Source organism: Convolutriloba macropyga, chromosome 2 (assembly GCF_964194025.1).
Source record: "Convolutriloba macropyga chromosome 2, txConMacr16.3, whole genome shotgun sequence".
Lineage (NCBI taxonomy): Eukaryota > Metazoa > Xenacoelomorpha > Acoela > Convolutidae > Convolutriloba > Convolutriloba macropyga.
This window is the reverse complement of record NC_134469.1, coordinates 5,659,426-5,681,330: the sequence shown is the minus strand read 5'-3', so window position 1 is coordinate 5,681,330 and position 21,905 is coordinate 5,659,426. Positions and strand designations below refer to the sequence as shown.

General features: G+C 38.2%; 1 protein-coding gene across 2 annotated transcripts in view; it reads right to left on the bottom strand.

The window, feature by feature from the left end:
- Positions 1-21,905, bottom strand: part of LOC142335079 (uncharacterized) — a 96,094-nt gene that overhangs the window by 14,660 nt on the left and 59,529 nt on the right. The window contains exons 5-7 of one of the 2 annotated variants that reach the window (XM_075383418.1): positions 18,594-18,701; positions 9,823-9,988; positions 8,923-9,180 (exon numbers count right to left, since the gene is read on the bottom strand). In XM_075383418.1, the coding sequence (XP_075239533.1) occupies positions 8,923-9,180; positions 9,823-9,988; positions 18,594-18,701 (532 nt within the window). The remainder of the gene's footprint in view (positions 1-8,922; positions 9,181-9,822; positions 9,989-18,593; positions 18,702-21,905) is intronic. The other variant, XM_075383419.1, reaches the window with a different exon arrangement.

Here is a 21,905-nt window from a genome sequence, read left to right as displayed (position 1 = left end):
TATTTGTTTGTGATGAAGAACGCGTATTCTTTGCGTCATGTCTGAAAATACTGTTACGTCATATCCGAATGTGGGAATCTCTATGAGTGATCGGGAGTTTCTTGTAATGTATAAAACAGCTTCCCTATGTTGAAGCAGCTTATCCATTGTTGACGATAAAATTTTGCTAATGACTTTAATTTTGTCTGTTGGTACTTAATGCTTAGCGCCTAGGTGTTGCATCAGTGAGTGGAAGATGCTGAAATACTTTGGATAAGTAAGCCATTGAAGAGGTTTGGCAGCATGGTGAACTTTTTAAAGTTTCCCAAGCCAAATTTCTTTTTCGGAACTTCCATCTTCACGAAAACCAAAAAACTTTTATGATGGTTAAATATTGGACAAGCTACAGCTTTCCTTGTTTTGTTTACACTTTAAAGAAAAACTGGCGCCGATAAAGTTCTGTTTGTTCAAGTATAGCACTGTTCAGATATGCACGCGTCGGCAGCGCATTTTGTATATAAGCAAGTAAACTAAGCAAGCAAAAATTTAATTGCTTTGATGAGTGGGTATTTAACCAGTTACAGCTTTGGTTTTGTACATACATTGAAAGAACACTGGCGCCACTTCAGGGCAAATCTTGGTTTGTTCAGGTGTTGCACTGTCCAAACAGGAAGGCGTCGGATGGTGTGATTTGTTGACAATGAATTTTGGACTCTGTTGATTGTAGTCATATGATTCTGCGCATATATTTCAGATCAGTCAGTTTGAAATAATTGGAGCAATTTTTACTAAAAACTCTGAAAAAGCGACTTCCATTTGAATCTTTCAATGAGCGAAAAACAGTTTATGAGGTTTGCTGACACAATTTACAATACTAGTGGTATTTATCTATCACTGCAAATATTCGAGCGTGAGAGCGAGCAGGTTAATTGGGAGTTCAATGAGAAAAATTACTCCGTCAACATGGGAAGTCAATTCGATTTGTTGTTTTATTGAACGATTGATACACCTGTTGGATTAATTTCCTCTCTTCTAAAACCCGAATCAATTGAGGAATTAAAGTTCTTGCGAAATTAATGGGGAAAGTCACTAATAAACCGTGCTAAAAAACCAAAAACTAAAAACACAGTCAACCAAATTTGCGAACAAAATGAAGCTTCATTGTTGCTTAATGTCTTCTGTGATTCATTAGTCAACTAGTTTTCTTGTTTTAATCATTAAAATGATTGACGTTATGTACGAGACTGGTCCCGAACATTTCATGAAATTCCGAAACCATTCAAATGCACCATTTGTCAGAAATCGGAAATTTCTGCGGTAGAGAATTATGCCTACGGTTATCTGTGGAAATTTGCGCATTTCGTTCTAATCGCTGATATGTTATATACAAAATTGGCAAACACGATGATAATTTTTTTGATTCTTTGTCTGTTCCGGCGACAATTGCCTGTCTTGTGAACTGTATCAAGTTACTTGTTTTGCCTACTCAAAAAATTTTTTGAACGGGGTTCTATTATTTTTCAACTACAATTTGCTGTGGAGTATATGCCGAAGTCAATTCATTCTTCATTCAATTAAACCAGGAAATATTATCCTACATCATGCATCGAGAGCATGACCACAGCACCACAATTGCTACTTCTACAAAATGCAGACATTCTTGTAAAAATCCCAATGTGACTGTGAGACGGTTTTGTCAGTTAATGCTTGGCGAGCATTCCGCTTCCATCTACTAAATTATGCATATTTTACTGAGTGGTCAAGTGAGTTTTGTTCGGCAGACTTCAAACTATTTGCCAAAACTTTAGTATTCTAAAAACTCAAAGATTTAAAATGTGGTAATTTTGAAAACCTAATTCCTTTTCATTCCATTAGCTTTACAGAGAAAAGTAGTTACAACTCATTCACATAAGGTACAAATGGACATTTTTTGGTCTAGAAGCAATGATCAAAACTATGCAAGGCAAACAACAAAGTTCTGAGTCTGAAACTGAAATGGAGGTTGAGTATCTCGTCTATGTTCCATAATATTCATCATCATTTTCATGTTTTTGCTCTTTTGTTGACGGGAGAAAATATGCCTGTAGGTGGTTATTGGTAATGCCAAGAGATCTGCAAAAAATAAAATGAGATATGCATATCGTTTAGCTAGTGCCAACCAGCGGGAGCGTGATGAGCTAACATCTATGATTGTATTTACTGGCAAATCCGAGGATTGATAAACTGCGGCGTAAACACAACGAAGCCTAAGTTGCAAGTGCTTTCACTTTTTGATTTGGAGTGAAATTTGATCTTCGTCCATTCTTAACCATTCATTGGGAGAATATTTTCGGATGCCTTTTTTTGCTGAGCAAGCTGTAGATATTTTTTCTCCACGAAATCAAAATTCAGTGTACAGAGCAAACGCTATATCGAACTTGAGTTCAACAGACAATGATGAATTTGTGAGCTCTGGATAAATGCAGTCATGAGTTGCCTGGTCAGATCAAATACGATTATATATCTGTTAGCGAATTCATTCTCCGGCCGTTTTCTACATACGCCAATAAACTCATTGAATTATAGTATAACCTCTTGTTATCAGTTGTGGACATTGGAATTCCAGCCGTTGCAAAACCATTTTGACAAAGGGTTATCTCTCTTAAACCAAATTTTGGAGAATGGAATAGATTAGCACTGTTAGTACCAATGAATGCTGTTCCATAACGCAACAATGAGTCTTTTGATTGGTTCTTTAGTGCGTGTCAATGGCAGAGATACTCTTCCAATACCTGAAGCCAGAGCTCCAAAGCCGCTGCCACTGAAGACTGAAATAGAGATTAAGTGTCTTGTCTGTGTTCCACAATATCTATCATCAATTTCATGTAATTACACGTTTATAGCCGGGAGAAAACATGCTTGTAGGTGGTTATTGGTAATTCCAAGGGATCTGCAGGAATTAACATGAGATATGCATATCGTTTAGCTACCGCTACCCGGTGGGTTCCAACAGAACGGTAGCGTAATGTTTTTACAATTATGAATTTTTTTACTGGCAAATCCGAGGGGTAATAAGCTGCGGCAAAAACACCATGAAGCCTAAATTGCAAATGCTTTCACTTTTTGATTTGAAGCAGAATTTGATCTTCGTCCATTTTTAACTGTTCAATGGGAGAACATTTTTGGATAGTTTTTTGCTGAGTAGTCAATGTAGATTGTAGAGAATTGTTCTCCAAGACTTGAAAAATCAACGTAAGGAGCTAACGCTGTATCGAATTTGAGTTCAACAGACAATGATGAATTTGTGAGCTCGGGTTGAGTGAAGTCATCAGTTGCCTCTTGAGTACTGGTAAGATCAAATACCATGAAATAACTTAGCGAACTCATACTGTACATACGGCAATAATTTCATGGAATTCTATTAGAACATTTTAACATCAGTTGTTGACATTGGAGTTCTAGCCGTTGCAAAACCATTTTGATAAATGGGTATCTCTCATAAACCTAGTTTTTGATAAGGGAATAGATTAGCAGTGTTAGTACCGATGAATGCTGTTCCAACACATAACGCAAAATTGAGTCTTCTGATTGAATCTTTGGTCAAATTAACCTCATGTTTCCGGCTTTGATGACCTGTTGCGGCCAGGAAGGTTTTGGTAATGATTTCTTTGTATTAGTAAATCGCCAGAGTTTTCAAAAAAATTTTGTCAGTTGCTCCAACAGGGTTATCTTACATCGGCATCTTCTTGTTAAAAATTTTAGCCTCATCTATTTTTAACTTGTTGTATTTTTCAATGCTTCTTCACTCATGACAGCACAGTCAAATTGGGATCTTCTCGTTGAAGTGGGTATCTCAACTCTTCTAACCAAATTTTTCTACTGCCAACTTTCCATATAAAATTAACTGGGTCAGTTGTCGTACTGTTCTGTTTCTCATACCTGATATTGCGATTGCAAAAACGCCGGGGTTTTCTTCACATTTGTATCCCTGACACTTCAGTTATAATTTTTTCGCTGCTGTCCAGTGAAAGAAGTGGGTTTCTATGAAACGTTTGTCAGCATAATATACAGTAGGTTTTGAAACTTTGACTCCGTTTGCAGAAACAGCAGAGTTGGTGAAAAGCGAGTAAAGGATATTGATAGCAAAGTTTGAGGGTAACTGGCGTTAGCCTCTCAAGGTGTGTAGTTAAAAACCATTCCATTGGTTTGAAGTAATCGACACATGGTCAAAAGATAAATTTTTGCGGATCGATAAAACTGATGCGGTCACCAACAATCTCAAATTCCAATAATGATGCTGAACGCGAATAAAGCCGTCCTGTTATTTGCTTAAATGATTGATGAAATGTTATTAGTAAAGTTGGTTTGTCAGGTGAGTCTGAAGGACTGTGAGTGGCTTCAGATGATATTAAAATATTAGTTCGCTTTTGTCACTCGCGATAAAATCCAGACGACTCCTTTTTGGACGCGTTTTTCTGATTAATTGAGGACCAGTTGCAATATTCGATTGAAGAAATCCAGCCGGTTACTCACGAACTGCCTTGTCGACTGTATTTTTCAATGGCTGCTTAGCTGAATTTCGTTTGGTCAACTCCGGTGCTTGCGAAACACATAATTCACGACCAATTTTTCACGCCCATAATGCCAATGGCAGAGATACTCTTCCAGTACCTGCAGCAAAAGCTCGGAAGCCGTTGCTTCTTTGTCTGTGGTTTCCCGGAAAAATATGGCATCGATTGAGATGCTTGATAGCTGTAGCATGCCTCCATTTCATTTTTTTTTCGGATTTTAAACTGGCTATAGCTTTTTCGGTGCCAGTAAAAGGAATATGTTTGCCAGTTTCGTTTCTTATGTCAACCTGGATGTTCTATATATTTGATAATATTGGCGTGTAATCCAAAATCTTGTAGGACTTGGGGTGTCACTGTTTTAATGCTAACGTTTCACACAACGTCTTTCAAACTCAATGGTTTTTGATTCCAGATCTTTCACATCAATCGGGACCTCTTCGTCTTCAAAAGACAATTTTTCATTAGACCCAAAATATAAAACTAAATTTTGTGTTACAGTGTCGCAGTCCTAGTCAAACAGTTTCAATTGTGCAATTCAAAAAACTTCTTCCAAAAGGACAAAAGCACTTGTGAAATGTTGGATATACCGTTTGGAATCTTCAAAATTGTCATATGCTGCTAAGTGAAAAATCAAGTTCAGTGCCAGAGTTAAAATACGCATCTAGCTGAGTTTTCATTGTTGATGTTTAATGGGTATGGCACTGAAGCTAGGGCAAGTTGGCAGTCTCCTTCTAACTGCAATGGTTGTGCCAGTTTATATCGAAGTTTGGCAATGGTGTCATCGGTAAAAAAACCGCATATACATTTGATATGAATTCAATTGCAAATTCTTCATGAATTTTCATGTTTCGTCTTCGACAGGAAGGAGGTTCTCTTGGCTAATTGTGATTCATTGAATTTACCTTCATTTTTAACGTTGTTGGCATCTGTAAGGTTATGCGTTCGTGGAATGAGGTTGGCAGCTTGAATACAGTGAAGACTTCCTCTGTGTAGTTTTGTTTCTTACACATTCCCTAAATATTTTGTCTGGCTTGGCTCCTGGTCTCTTTCTTAGTATTTTGGTTTGCACTTTTCTGTTGAAAATGCGAGGGATATTGGAAAAAGCGAAATTTTTATTGTTTTTGAAAGTTTCATGTGGTGCAAGTTGGTTAACCCAACTAAAACAACTGTTTATAATATTTACAAACTTGGGAAATTCGCTAGAATAAGTCGAAATCCACTTTTTTTCTAAGTATTTGTGAATGATGATTTGTAGCGATCAAATTTTTCCCTCAGCAAAAGCTGACTTCGTGACTTGTTCACAAATGAATTTTTTCCTTTCACAAAACGTTCTGATTTTTTTTGAAATCAGGTCTCTCGTCTGACCACACTTTCTCTGGTTGTTGCTGCTTTTTTTGGAACGCTTCAACGGGATCTTTTGCATATAAAGTCTTCATTGGCTGCACTGGTAGGTATCGCGGTAATACCTGTAGCATGGGCTCCAATGCCGCCGTCTCTTTGTCTGTAGTTTCCGGAAAATTTGGCATCAAGATGCGTGATGGGGCATTAAGATGCGTGATTGCTGTAGTACGCCTCCATTTCAATTTTTTTTAAAAATTTTAAATTGATGAAAACTTTTCCGGTGCCAGTCAAAGGAATTAGCTTGCCAGTTTCGTTTCCTATGTCGACCTGAATGTTATGAATGTTTGATAATATTCGCTTGCAATCCAAATTTGTGTAGGACTTACGGTGTAAGGGTGACACTGTGTTAATGCGAACGTTTCAAAAACTTTTTTTAGACAAAATTACTTTTTTTTACCAGAGCTCTCACATCACCAACATTCTGATGTTTCGTTATATCAATTTGTGATCCGCAAGTGATATCAACTGGAAAATCTGCAATAGGTCGGTTCGAAGAGTTGCCTGCATTTTCTGTCCCGTAGCCCATATTAATAAACCCAAGATGTGAAATATCTTTCAGTCCTTTAAAACCAAGAATACTGGGGTCTTTTTCAAATGACAGAACTTCGTCAGGCCCAAATTATAATTCTAACTTTTCTTTTACAGTGCGGTATGTGTGTGTGTTGGGACTCCGCTTCAGTGATGCAGGGGGAAGGCATACTTCTCAAACCGTCGAGGGAATTGAAATCTGTTAAAGTATGGCTATTATAGTTAAACGGCTTCACTTGTGCAATTCGAAAGTTTTCTTCCAAAAACACTTCTGAACTGATGTATATACTGCTGCGAATTCTTCGCAATTGTCCTGTGTTGCTAATTTTTTGGCTCACAAAACATGTTTCACAACATTTGACATCCATTAAAACAGAAATTCGAAAAAGTTTTTAGACACCATTTTTTCAAAAAATTTTGCAACTTGATATCCTCCTAGGGGTTAAAAAAAGTTTTGTTATCGAAAAGTGTTTCCGAAAACATTGTTTGCTCACAAAACATGGTCCAAAGATTTCAGATCCATTATAGGCAGAAATTCGACAAAAAAACTTTTTGACACCGTATCCAAAAATTTTAAAAATTAATGTCCCCCTAGGGGCTAAAAAATACAATTTTTGAAAAGTGTTTCCGACATTTTTTCCTCCCACAAAACATGTTTCGCAATAACTTACATCCATTAGAGACAAAAAATCAACAAAAATTTTTGAGACCCCATTTCTCAAATACTTTTTGTCCAATCCCGTTGTTGTTGGGCCGAGAAAATCACCGTGCCAAAAAGTGTCTGTCCCCCCGCTGATGTTCTAGTCAGAGTTTTATACTAAATACACACACAGACACACACACACACACACCTACGCACACTAACAAACAAAGACACACACACAAACACACTCTCACACACCTTCACTCACACAGACACACACACAAATACACACACACACACACATAAACACACACATACATACACATATGCACATACACAAGCTCCCCGGCAGATACACACTTTTGTACGTTTCCTTAAACTTAAAATTTTCATATCCATAATGTTCAAAATCTTTATTTTGCCCGTGGAAAATGTTCCTTCATGTGAGAGGAAAAATTTACACTTCTTTTCAATTGGATTACTGATGAGAAGAATTCGCAGAATTGGATGGAATGCACATACCCTAATTGGACTCTTTCAACCTTAGCTCAAGATTAAAGGAACTCTAAAAGTGTCTAGATTGACGACGGGTGCAACGATTAGAACCCAGTGCCATTTTCTCCAGAGAAGAGCAAAACCTTTTCTTGACAATGCAAAAAGTTTACTCTTTATCGATCCCTTTCACATTGGAGAAAACAAAACGTTAAATTTCATATCTAATGTTCCCCTGCACACCTGATCTTATGATCTCCTGATCTTCAAGAGCAGAACTGATAAAAAGATGATGCTTCATTTCACCTGGAAAAGACCCCTGTGAAAGCTGACAAATATTATAAAGTTTTGTGCTACGAAAAGCTGAAAGATATGAAGATAACTTACGATTGAGGAGAAAAATGTTTCGATTAAACATAACTTTGTCTATGTTGATTATGCAAAGTATTGCGTTAGGGGTTCTATGCAGGTGCAACTATTGGGAAAATGGACCAGTACTGGATTCCAACCAGCATTTCGTACTTGCAAGCTTAGAGTGCTACCCATTGACACCATCTGGTCTTAAGCTCTGGATCTCAGACAGCTCCTATATCCCGTTCTCACGTTCTTTCTTTTCCCTCGAGGCTTCATTTCTCTCGCCAAGTTTACGTTGAACAAGTAGAGCTTCTTTTAAATCTTTGAACAAATTACATTAGGTTGTTCTCTCTCAACCTTCTAACATATTGTTTTTAGCAAACTTAGGTTGAACTTGTGTTTGAATAAGCATCCTTTTTGTCGATCGATTTGAAATTGTCTTTTTATCGCAATGATTCCTGGGCTACTGTAGGACCCTGGTGATCTAAAAAATCAATAAAAAAATACTTTATATGCTCTGTGGAGGTTTTATTGTATTTTTAACCTAACTTTTAGATCATAATTATATTGAAGGGAAAGAACAGGATATATCGAGTTGGACTAACAACTCAAAAAATTTGTCGTTTTCAGAAAAATATCATTTTGAGCCTCCTTCAAAAGATTGGGAAGGCTTGTGACATCCACTTTGTCTACTGGGATGAAAAAAAAACTTAGTTTTTTCATGTCGGCAAAATTATTTATCTACATGAGCAACAAAACGAAAGAGCAAAACTAACTTGTGACCCTGACAGATAAAAAAATGATATAACTGATAAACTGAATCATTATCACCAGTTTTGAAATTGGTCTGATTTGGGTCCGACTAGAGGTCAAATTGGTCTGGCACGGTTTAATCAGAGGTCAGTTCGTTCTGATGCGTTCTAATTGAGGCCGGTTCCTTTTGGTCCGGCATCTGAACCTGAGAAAGTTACTTACGACAATCAGTGGCAAGACAGTTGGGCTCTTTGAATCTGGGTTGTTCATCATTGTACCATTGTAATTGGTCTGTCTGGATTCCATTGGCATTGTGATCCCAAACCAGCTCATCGTTTTCCAAACTATCAGACACTGTGAGTCCAATTTCTACAAATATGTCGTCTATCTGTTCCAATATGAACTTTTCCTCCTCTTTTGAGTTTATAACTGCTCTATGGCCATCTGCATTTATGAAACAGAGGGAGCTAATACATACGCCTGAAACAGTCAGGTAACAAAACAATCCTAATTTAGAGCTGTTCCCTCCTCGAAAAAATCTGTCGAGGGAGGAGGTTTGTTCACGGGGGGGGGGGGGGGGTCTACTGGGTGATATAAAAGCATTACGAGATTTGCTGGTAAATTTTGTTGACATTTTCCGACATTTTTTGAAAATTCTTGCTTAATTCTATGATTCCATGCCAAATTTAGTTAATCTTTCATGTTAAATGGTTATTTTTTCCTGTTCCCGGGTTGACCTTTCTTGGGAACCATATCCAATAACCATATATGGTCCCATACAGGCCATACAAAATTTTCTTAGATGATGTTGCTATGGTTGCCAAGAATTCCATATATGATTTTTATATGGCATCCAAGATTTGAAGATTCTTTTTTCTTGTTCCAGGAGCACCTTCAAACATATTGATTCTTCATACCCATGCGCAGCTATTCAAGTCCGTACCTATCTTGATGAAGAAAGGTCCATGTCAAGATGTTACCATGTTTTTGCATGTTTTTTATCAATGCATACCAAGTTCCAATTCACTGGGTGCCCATACTATGCGCAGACGCGGAAGTGGGGGGGGGGGGGGGGGGTGAAACTACATATGTCGAAGGAAAGAAAAACCTCCTTGGACTTACGCTCTCTGAGACGTTGACCCTCGACTCTGAATGTTGTCTTGGTGAAGTAGACACTTGTACCCCAGACATGGTACTGGCCAGTTGAGTTCTCCCTGACACATGTTTTTTGTTCCTCGCTCAATGTGCTCATTTCGTATTCACACAGGATTTTAGTCTTGATGAAAATCTAACAAACACGAAAACAACAGAACTAGATACCTGGTCGTTTTTAAGAATAAATTATTATCCTTGAAATAAATAACCACAGAAAAACGTGAGATTAACGCGCAAAACAACAAGATTGGCACAACGACAAATAAGAACTCGACAAATTTTTGATAGCAAAACTGGAAAAAGTAATGTTTAGACATTCCCGTGTTGAGGACAACGACGAAAAAACGACAATATTTTGTAAAAAAAATGTAGTTTTCGTCATTTTGTCGTCGTTTTCGTCGTTTTCATTAGTTTCCGTCGTTTAAGTTGTCTTTTAAGTGTAAATGATCGTTTCTTTGTCGTCTTTTAGCGTTTCTTACGTCGTTTTTTCTTCAAATAAAATCGTCGTTTTTTGGTCGTCTTTTCGTCGTTTTTTGTCTTTTCCTACGTCGTTTTTTCTTCACATAAAATCGTTCGTTTTCTGATCGTCTTTTCGTCGTTTTTTGTCGTTTTTTACGTCGTTTTTTTCCTCACAAGAAATCGTCGTTTTTTGATCGTTTTTTCGTCGTTTAATTGCTCTTGAACTAGTTTTTCTGTATTGAATCGTTTTACCACTTTGGCCTGATAGTGGTCAGTGCAACAGGTAATATATCGGGAGTTCAATGGTTCAAATCCCAGCTGGGATCACGTTATTTTGTCGTTTTTGAAAAAAAGATCATTTCCTACATAAAAATAACGACGAAGTAACGAACAAAACGACGATAAACACGTAAGGGCTTTGATCGTTTTTGTCTAATGAATACGATTAAAAAACGACGATTTACAAGTGAAAAACAAAATTCATCACGAGTTATCTCCGTGGTTTTCAGAAAGAGAGCGTAATTTGTTGCCCCTTGAATCCCTGGATCTTTTTTGTTTGTGTCTTCCCCCCCCCCCCCCCCAGCTTAGTGGGTGCATATTATTTGCACCCCCCCCCCCCCAGACGCACGTGCCATTTTTTTACATAATGATTTACTATGTGATGACACGTGCTTTGTAACTGGGGGTGCATAATGTACTGGGGGGCGGGGACACTAACGGAAAAGATCCGGTTCTCTGAATTTGCTAGAACATAAATCTTAGTCCCCCAAGTGCCTTGTGGAGCCCGGGTCGAGGAAAACTGGAAAAATAAGTAAGATAAGCGGTGAAAAGTTGTTTTTTTTTCACCGCAAATTTCGTACATAATTCGGCGGTGGAATACGGTGAAACTATGTAATTTCACCGCAAGAGTAATCGGTGAACTTAGAAAAATTCACCATATTTCACCGCTTACTACAAATTACCGGCCTTACACGGATTTGAACCGCTCACCTCCTGCATGTCAGCCCTCTAGAGCACTCGGGCATAAGTGCCCTCGAGTCAAAACACTGAGTCCATTGGACCATTAAGATTTACGTTCTCACATATAATTTCTACGCTGGAGTTATTTATTAACGAATCACTGTGCAACACGAGAGAATTGCGCGACTTTGGTGGGAGTCAAACTCCAAATTATTTCTGGTCAAACCATGTCCGCGACTGTGCGCTCTGGCCAGACTCATGTGAAATTGCGGCCCATTTAATAGCGGACCATGGCTATTAGGTCACATATTAACAACCCCCCTTCCTCGTGAGCGACCCGCATAATGGTCTAACCGAAGAGTTTGTAATCTCAATCAAGCTGAACTCTTAACTATGTTATTCAAACTTTTTTGCGGGTTTCGTTTAGATCCCACAAAGAAGCCTACCCAAATTACCCAGAAAAAACTCAAGGGAAAACCCTACAAGTTTCCTCACCAATGCGACTTTAATATATCATCTAAATGTTCTTGTTTATATCCCATGCTCCATAGTTGTATAATATCATGAGTGTCCTTTTCCCTGGGGATTTTTTTCCTATTTAAAACAGACTTTGGTTTTCTTTTTTTATTCCAAAGATTCTTTTTATGGGGGTTACTTTTTATTGGAATTATATGGAAGTTTTTACTGTGGTGGTTTATTTTACGAGGGTGTTTGATTACCGTTAGAATTGGACTATATGATTAATTCTGAGGTGGTTCATCTTAATGAGGGTTTCTCATTTTTTTTGTAGACTGAAACAGCTTTTCTGCGGTGGTGTTAAATTCCTTTCTGAACCAGGCTTAAATTTTTTCCGCAGTGCTTTGTTGCCGTGGGAATTTCTTACAAATTAGAATAGCACTGGAGATATATTTCCGTTAGGGTATTTGTTGTGGGGCGAATGTTTCTCCACGGATTACGACTGTTTTTTTTAATTTTTTGTGAGGGTTTAAATTGCACAAAGCTCTGCTTGTCTGTTTTTTGTTTCGTTTTTTTTCCATTAGAATCAGAATTGAGGCTTAAGTTTTCGGGTTTTACTCTCTATCGGGGTTTATTTCTTCAGAATCAGACTGGTTGCTCATATCAGTAACGTTTTTCCTCTTGTCGTTGTTTTATCTCCTATTAAAATAAAACTGCATGCTTATTTTTCCCTGTAGGAATTGCCTTTTCTTGGAATAAAATAGGTTTCTCATGGATTTTTTTAAAAAGTTTTATAGTTTCAAAAGGGTCTCAAAATTCTATTATAATTATTCTGAGGGTTTGTTTCTGCAGAGTGCTATTTTTTGGCGGTTTTTTATTATAATGAGACTGGGGTTCATATCTAAAAAAGTTTAAATCCGTGGTACTCTGATTTCATATTGCAATTAGACTGCAACTTTGTTTCTGCAGGGGTTTTCTTTCCTTCGTAATCAATCTTTTTCCTCGGGTATTCTTTCTGATCAGTAAATTCTGTAGTCTGATTTCCTTAGCGGTTTACTTAATTGCCCGGGTCGAGGTGTCAACGCCTTTTAACGCAAAATTATTCATGATAAGCGGTGAATGAGGAAAATTTTGTAAGATAAGCGGTGAATGCGGTGAATTTTTTTTAAGTCAGGCGCTGAATGCTGTGAAAAAATCCTTCATCACATGGTAGAGGTGAAATTACATAATTTCACCGCTGAATTTAGCGGTGGAACTATATAAATTCACCGTTTTGAAACTAAGTGTCCAAATTATGTAAAATAAGCGTTAAATGCGATGAAATTACATAAACTCGCCGCTTAACTTAGTGGTGAAATTGCAAACTCACCGCTTAGAAAAAAGTGTTAAAATTGTATGAGATCAGCAGTGAATGGGATGAAATTACACAATTTCTCCGCTCAATTTAGTGGTGAAATAACATAAAATCAACGTTTAGGAAACGCTTCGAATTGTCTTTTGTTCAATGAGGTTAAGATACTTTTATTAAGAGACGGTCGGAAAATTTACCCACAAATAATCAAACATCTTTTTAAAACTTTTTTTAAGCAGTCAATTTAGGTAATTTCACCACTAGAGTGAGCGGTGAATTTACAAAAAATTGCCACATTTCACTGCATTTCACCGATAAAATTTGTAACTTCACCGCTATTCTTACTAAAGCTCAACGCGCATGTTTACAAAAACTAGAGTGAATTTGATATAAATTCAAAACGAAGAAGTGGGTGACATGCAGGTGGTGAGGGACTCAAATCCGTGCAAGAACGGTTCCTTGTAGTAAGCGGTGAAATGTGGTAAATTTTTGTAAGTTCACCGCTTACTCTAGCGGTGAACTTACATAATTTCACTGCTTTCACCGCATTTCACCGCAAACTTATGTACGAAATTTGCTGTGAAAGAACCAACTTTTCACCGCTTATCTTACGTATTTTTCCGATTTTATCTCGACCCGAGTGCTGGTTTTGGTTCTGTAGTTACTTTCATAAAGAATCAAGTTTTTTGGATATCTGTTTCCGCGTGGATTCAACTTGCACTAAGGGTTTATTTTTCATATTGATTTTAGATGGGGAATTATTTCTTTGTTTTTTTGTTCCCCATCATAAGCAGACCGGATTTTTTGGTTGTTTATTTCCCTGTGGAATTATCACTGATTATAATTGAACTGGAGTTTATTTTCGCGAGGTTATCTGCTGTTGGAACTACACTGTGATCTCTTTTGTGGTGGTTTAACTCCTTTTAGAACTCGGATGGTTTTCATTTGCATGCGAGACTTTCTCGTACCAGAGTAAAACTGAGAGGATTTTTCTGTGATGTTTTATATCCGAGCCTAATCAGGCCGTGATTTCAATTCTATGGGGCTTCGAATCCCAAAAAAGTTAGAGTTCAATTTTTTTTTCGATTTTTTTCTATGGTATTTTGCTTTGGCGTCCAAGGTTTAGGTGCGCGCCCCCAGACCGCTCTGATCAGACCTTTTGCCACACTCCCACACTTTGCCCTTTTTTGAGACCATCGTGTGACCCAAAGCCCTCTGATCAGACTGTAGTGCGACCCAAGAAATTGTACGACCATAGTGCGATCCAAAAGACCTCTGATCAGACCATCGTGCCACCCAAATCTCTCTGATTAGACTATCTTGCGACAAAAATATTGGCGCGACTCAAAATTTGGTGCGACTCTAGTGCGACCAGCGCTCCCTCTGATCCGACCATACTCCAAAATTTGTCCTATGATCAGACCATTCCTGAATACACGTTATAATCCGTTGTTAGTTGTTTAAATAATTCAATTGATATCAATATACTACTCAGCTTAAAATTGAATTACTTAGTGTATCTTGTCAAGGTTAGGACAAAACTAATTGATAAAAATATAAAAAAATCGTTTTGAAGTGCCTGCAATTTTTCTTTTGAGTCATCAAAAACAGTGGTATGAAACTGCAGTCAAATAAAAATGGCCAGCTAGTGCCCTGTGGTCAGATTTTTGGGCAACTTATGTCCAGACTTTGATCTCTGATCAGACCATAGTGCGACCATTGTCCAGACCATTTCCCAGACTTTGCCCTCTGATCAGACCGTAGTGCGACCATTGTCCAGACCAACGTGCGACTCAAGCGTTTCCCAGACATGTAATTTGGGTCACACCACGCCACCAGTGTGCGACTCAAATGGTAATTTGATCAGAGTGGTCTAGGGTCGCGCACCTAAACCTGGGGAGGGTTAGTTTTCTATGAGAGTCAGACTGTTATTTTATTTCTCTGGCTGTTTAATTCCTGTTATAAACAGTCAGGGGAAGTGGGTTACGACTTTCATGTTCGAATTGACTATCAAAATCTTCTGTGGGAGATTAATTCTTTGTGGATTTGTCTTATTCAGTAGGACACTGAACGTTTTTTGGTGGGGTTTTATCCTCTTAAAAAAGTGGACAGAACCGCTCTTCATTTTGTTGGGGTTTTTATCCTGCTGGAATCAAATCAAGTTTTATTTTCGTGAAGATTTTGCACGTACCGAAATCATGTTGGCATTTTTTACCCGGGTCTTGGTTTTTGGGTTCATTTTTGTAAGAAATCCGGTGAAAACGGTGAATGCGGTGATTTGTTGTAAGAAACGCCGTGATTGCAGTGAATGTGGTGAGAAAAATATTTAACAGGATTTGGCCGTTCTTCCTACAAAATTGCTCGCATTGACTTTTTTACCAAATTAATGTAAGAAATAAGGTCAATACGATTGCAAAACAATTCACCAAACTCCACGCAATTCTTATAAAATTGCACCGCGCAATTCACCGCATTCTGACCAAAATATACCAAAAAATTCACTGCATTTTTTACAAAAATTCAACTAATCGACCTTGTGGCAAATAAATGTAAGAAATGCTGTGAATGCTGTGAATGTTAACAAGAAATGCCGTGATTGCAGTTAATGTGGTGAGAAAAATATTTCACCGGATTTCGCCGAATTTCTTGCCAAAATTCATCGCGAAATTCAATGTATTTCTTACAAAATCGACCGCATTGACTTTTTTAGCAACTTAATGTCAGAAATGCGTCCAATGCGATGACAAAAAACTCAGCGCAGTCCATCGCATTTCTTATAAAAATTTATCGCGAAATGCACCGCATTCTAACAAAATTACACCAAAAATTTCACTGCATTTTTTACAAAAATTCAACTCATCTACCTTGTGGCAAATTAATGTAAGAAATGCTTGAATGCGGTGAACGCAGCGAAAAAAAAATTTTTCACCTTATTTCTCACAAAAATTCACCGCATTTCTTAAAAAATTCACTGCATATGTTTTCGAAAGTTTGTCGAATCTGATTTAAATTCACAATAAACATCACGAAGTACGTGACAGTTGACGTAGTGGAATAGAAAGGTGAAAGCATGCAGGAGGTGAGAGATTCAAACCCATGTATCGAAGTTTATTTTTTGTAAAAATGACGAGAAGACGGCGAATAATAATGATTCTCCGCGAGTAACAGCAATTAGCGCATTCAACGCAAAAAGATGTAACAAATACGCTGTGAATTTTTTTTCACCGCATTACACCGCACTTTATACAAAAATTCACCGCCAAACTTCGCTCCGTGTATCTGTTTATATCCATTATGTGTTATTTCAAACTAGCTCACTTGGTTAATTTCCACAAAATGTCAGATTATCAAAAAATTGACCGCATAGACTTTTTTGGCAAATTAATGTAAGAAATGCGGTCGATGCGATGACAAAATAATTCACCGCATTCCACCGCATAACTTATTAAATTGCACCGCAAAATTGACCGCATTGCTTACAAAAAAATACCGCAAAATTTACTGCATTTTTTACAAAAAATCAACTCGTCTACCTTTTGGCAAATCAATGTAAGAAATGCTGTGAATGCGGTGAATTTTGGTAAGAACAGCCGTGATTGCAGTGAATGTGGTGAGAAAAATAAGTCGCCGGATTTCTCCGCAATTCTTGCCAAAGTTCATCGAGCAATTCACTGTATTTCTTACAAAGGTTGACCGCTTTGACTTTTTTAGCAAATTAATTTAAGAAATGCGGTCAATGCGACAACAAAAAAACTCAACGCATTCCACCGCATTTGTTACAAAATTTCACCACAAAAATCACTGCATTTCTTACAAAATTAAACCACAACTACTTTGTGGCAAATTATTATAAGAAATGCGGCGAATGCGGTGAACGCGGCGAAAAAATTTTTTCACCTTATTTCTTACAAAAATTCACCGCATTTCTTAAAAAATTCACTGTTTTCGAAAGTTTGTCGAATCTAACTCAAATTCATAAGAAATATAAAGAAGTACCGTACAGCTGACGCGGTGGAATAAAAAGTTGAAAGCATGAGGAGGTGAGAGATTCGAACCCATGTATCGAAGATCCGTTTGTGTAGGAATACCGAGAAGGCGGCGAAAAATAATACTTGACCGCAATTAACTGCATTCGGCGCATTCACCGCAAAAAGATGTAAGAAATATGCATAGAAAATCATTTTTCTCACCGCATTACACCGCACTCGTTACGACAACTCACCGCCAAACCTCGCTCAGTGTATCTGTTTATATCCATTATGTGTTATTTCAAATTAGTTTGCTTGGTTTACTTCCACAAAATATCAGATTATCATTTCTTGTTTGTGTTTATGTTTCCGGTGAATAATCGGCTATTAAAGTCAGAGTCGGTTTTTCCTCCTATTTTTGCGTGAGTTCTTTTCCCTACCAGAATCAAATGGGGGGATTTATGTGAGGATTTTTCATGTGGGGTTCATTTCCTGGTAGAGACTGCTTTTTTCTTCAATCCCTTTAGTTCTGCGGGGAATTAGACTCGTTCTGGATCTTTATTGTGTTGGTTTATCTTTGAAGAGTTTTATTTGACTCGGTGTTCATTTCCTTTTAGTTTAAGCACTCATGTGGACTTTTTAAAATGCCAAAAAGTATGCAGCGCCAGAAGTTGCTACTTAGACAGAAGTTGCCTTCCGTTGACTTTTGTCGTCTTAAAACGATCGCATTTCGTGTTTTCAGCATGGTTACATGACTCTACAGAAGCCACATCGAAAATCTGACATATTACACCGAAATACTTTGTGTTTCTCAGTAAACTCCAGATGTTCTAAGTGACCTCAAGCAGAGTCACGTAATGTAATCATTACAATCAGACTGGGTGTTTTCTTTTCAGATTCTCTTTCAGATTAGACCCAAAATGATGTGTTTTTTTTCCGTGGAGAGTAGTTTCATATTGCATTTAGGCATAGGGTTTAAATTTTGTTAGGGTTTGTTGCCTATTCAATTCATACAGTTTTATTTTTTGATAGTTTTTAGTTTCCTTCCTAGTGGACTAGTTTTTTATTGAAATCAGAGTGGTTTATTTCTGACCATTTTGTTGCCTATGGGGCGTCAGTACAATTAGAACCAAGCTGCTGCTTGTGGTATCTGTCCTATTAGAATTAAAACTTGGTTTTTCGTTTGAACGTTTAATTCCCTCTAAATCTGTCTGATATTCAGAACGGATGGTATTTCTTTATTTCCTAGAGTTTTCTTTCCGACTATTAAAATCAGACTTATTAATTGCCTGAGTTTTTTTCACCAGAATCAGAGTGGGATTTCAGACCTGTCAGTTTTTTCCGTTGTTTTTTATTTAGTTTTAGTTTTATAATGGGTTTATAAAATTTTGATTCTGTTGTGGTTTATTTTTTTGATATGAACAGACTGAGTTTTCCTCTTCTTTTCCATTTGGGGTTTGCTTTGCTTCCTATATTAGAATCAAACGGGTTTATTCCATGATGCATGATCCTTTTTAACATGAGTTTGAAAAAATTTCACTTACCGACGGTGAGCTGTACGGGTAGACTGGGTCCTCCCATTGCAAGTAGCGGTCATATGTGTCATTGGCGAACAAGTTTTCGTACTCATGAACGTCCAGATTTATTAGACTCTAAGCAGTTAAAACGGAACATATTGAGTTTGTAATGTACTGTATGAATGGATTCTGCCCCTCCTCATGATCCACATCCTCCTCCCCCCTGGGGCTCGTGCTACTTTTACAAAGCAACGTGCTATCCCGGGTTTACCACTCAGAGTATTTCAGTACTTAACCTGAGTATCTCCATATTATCTTGTAAAACCAGTACTGAAACAGCTTATTTACATTAAAAAAGTTGGTCATTATGCCCAGAAAATAAACAGAAAAACTATTCAAACTGTTCAGAGTAACATCATAGTAAAAACAGTACATTGAAAATCCTAAGCATGTCAGAAAAGCATGCAAAATGCATGCATTTTGCTGTAACGACACGTTGCCAGTTAAAAAAGCTACATACATACTTTATACTGTGTGCATGCTGCTACTTTCACTGATGCTGGATATTTCGGGATCCGTCTGGTGCGCGTTCGTGGTGCGTTCGGGGAGCGTTCGAGGAACGTTCGGGGAACGTTCGGGGTGCGTTTGCATAACTGTATAACCAGAGCAGGTATACTCTCTGCCTTCCGGGTCAGTTAGCAGGCGTACGTACTCACGATGTCCCGGGTCACTTTACAGGTGTATTTACGATGTCTCGGGTAACTTTACAGGTATACTTACAATGTCCTGGGTCACTTTACAGATGTTTTCACGATATCCGGGGTCACTTTACAGGTGTATTCACGATATCCCGGGTCACTCTACAGGTGTATTTACGATGTACCGGGTCACTTTACAGGTGTATTTACGATGTCCCGGGTCACTTTACAGGTGTATTCACGATATCCCGGGTCACTTTACAGGTGTATTCACGATATCCCGGGTCACTTTACAGGTGTATTTACGATGTCCCGGGGCACTTTACAGGTGTATTTACGATGTCCCGGGTCACTTTACAGGTGTATAACGATGTACCGGGTCACTTAAAAAGGTGCAGTCAAAGGGGGTGAATTAATCGTAGTGGTGTTGGTGATTTAATGTAGGGGTGAATAAAGGTAGGGGGAGGGTGAATTAAGGTGTGGGGGAATTAAGGTAGGGGGTGAATTATTGGTAGTGGGTGAATCCGAAATTTGGCTATAATTTTACTTCTATTCGCAACTGGCGTAACTTACTTCTATTATTGTAATTTGCAATTGATGCTGTTTGATACAATTGATGCAATTGATGCATTTGATTCAATCTTTTTAATGTATATTTACTTCTTTTACATAGTCTTTTCAATTAGCAAATGTTGTCAGCCTAAAAAAATTGTTTTTAACCTTTCGCAGTGCGCGCGCAGTTGTGTGTTTGCCTCTTTGTGTGTGCATGTGTGTGCATGTGTGTGTGTATGTGTGCCTGTGTGTGTGCATGTGTGTGTGTGTGTCTGTGTGTTTGTGCCTGTGTGTGTGCATGTGTGTGTGTGTGCGTGTGTGTGGTGGAATATGCCGGTGGTGTGATGCAGAATGGTGTAAATAAGCCTGTGGTCTGATGCAGAATGGAGTGAATATGCCTGTAGTGTGAAGCGGAATGTTGTGAATATGGCTGTGGTGTGATGCAGAATGGTGTGAATTTGCCTCTGGTGTGATGCAAAATGGCGTGAATATGCCTGTGGTGTAACCGACAATCAGCGCTCGAACAGGTTAAAAACCGTGTATTTTAGGCTGACAATCAGAGCTGAAAGAGATTTAGAACAGAATGGTTTTAGGCTGACAAGAGGTATACAATAATGTTAATTAAACTGATGATTGTATGAAATTAGTAATGGACAGATCAAAATCAGGTAAAAAGAATCTGCACAAGGGTAAAAAATTTCTATATACAGTCTATGGATTTACACTGGTTCAGTACTGGAATGCTCTGGATGGTCAGCCCGGGATGACAACACATATATTGTGATTGGGGACATAAAAAACAGGGGGGACCGAAACAGAAGCTATTCGAGTAATTTGGCCCAGGAAATTGCAGAAGTAATTTTGTAAGCGTATTGCAACGACAATTGGGCGCCGTTTTCCGCTATTCCTGTTGACAACGTTCCCATTAGAAAGGAATGGAAGAAAGCATAAATTGTAATTAAGTGCAAAACAGGTAGCCATTTTGCAAATTTGCGAATTAGGAAGACCAATTAGGAGTCACCAGTTAAGACCCAGGTTGAGGTCCAGACCCAAATTTGCTTCTGATCAGACTTTCCAGACCAAAGTTATCTCTGATCAGACTTTCCAGACCGAAATTATCTCTGATCAGATTTTCCAGACCGAAATTACCTCTGATCAGACTTTCTAGACTGAAATTATCTCTGATCAGACTTTCCAGACCGAAATTATCTCTGATCAGACTTTCTAGACTGAATGAGTTCTGATCAGATTCAAATTCAGACCATTGCCCAGACCTTACTTACTCTAAAAATCTTCTGATTTTGCTATAATATATTCATTTCAAAAAAACTGATGTTTGCAGTATTTAATTCATCTAAGGAAAAGTCAATTATAAAGGTATTGCTATAGAAAACGAAACCCAACTGTTGAGAACAAAATTTATTTAGTGTACCTTTTAGTGTATATTTCTGACTCAATGGATCAGTTTAGACAGCTTTCCATAAGAGACATCGTGGTCTCCAGTTGATCAAAGTTTTTTCTGAAGGGGACCGGCCTCTGTTATCGGCTGGACTCCTGTTTTCTGATTAGAGCTATCGGACATTAGATGAGTCTCTGATCAGAACGCTGCTTTACGGCTGCCTCCTGCCAGAGCCAACATCTCTCATTTAAAAAAAGCAAAAAACTGGAAAACAATGCGCTCGAAATGGTCCCTGATCAGACCCAATTGGGTTCAAAAGCATTTCTGATCAGACCCAAGTGCGCTCGATGAGGTTATGATCAGACCCAATTGCGCTCGAAGTCGCCTCTGATCAGACAAAAGTGCGCTCGAAGAGGTTATGATCAGACCCAATTGCGCTCGAATCCGCCTATGATCAGACTTTTCAGACCAAAATGACCTCTGATCAGACCATCTCCAGACCATGGTCCAGACCGTACTGCGCTCGAACTTCTGATAAGACCCTGTAATTTCGGTCTGGGAACACACGGGTGTGCGCTCGACTGGGTCTGATCATAACTCAATTTGGGTCTGGACCTCAACCTGGGGATGGCTCTTGAGAAAATTTGACTAATAAATCGGATCTCAAAGTATTCATAGAACAATTGAGAT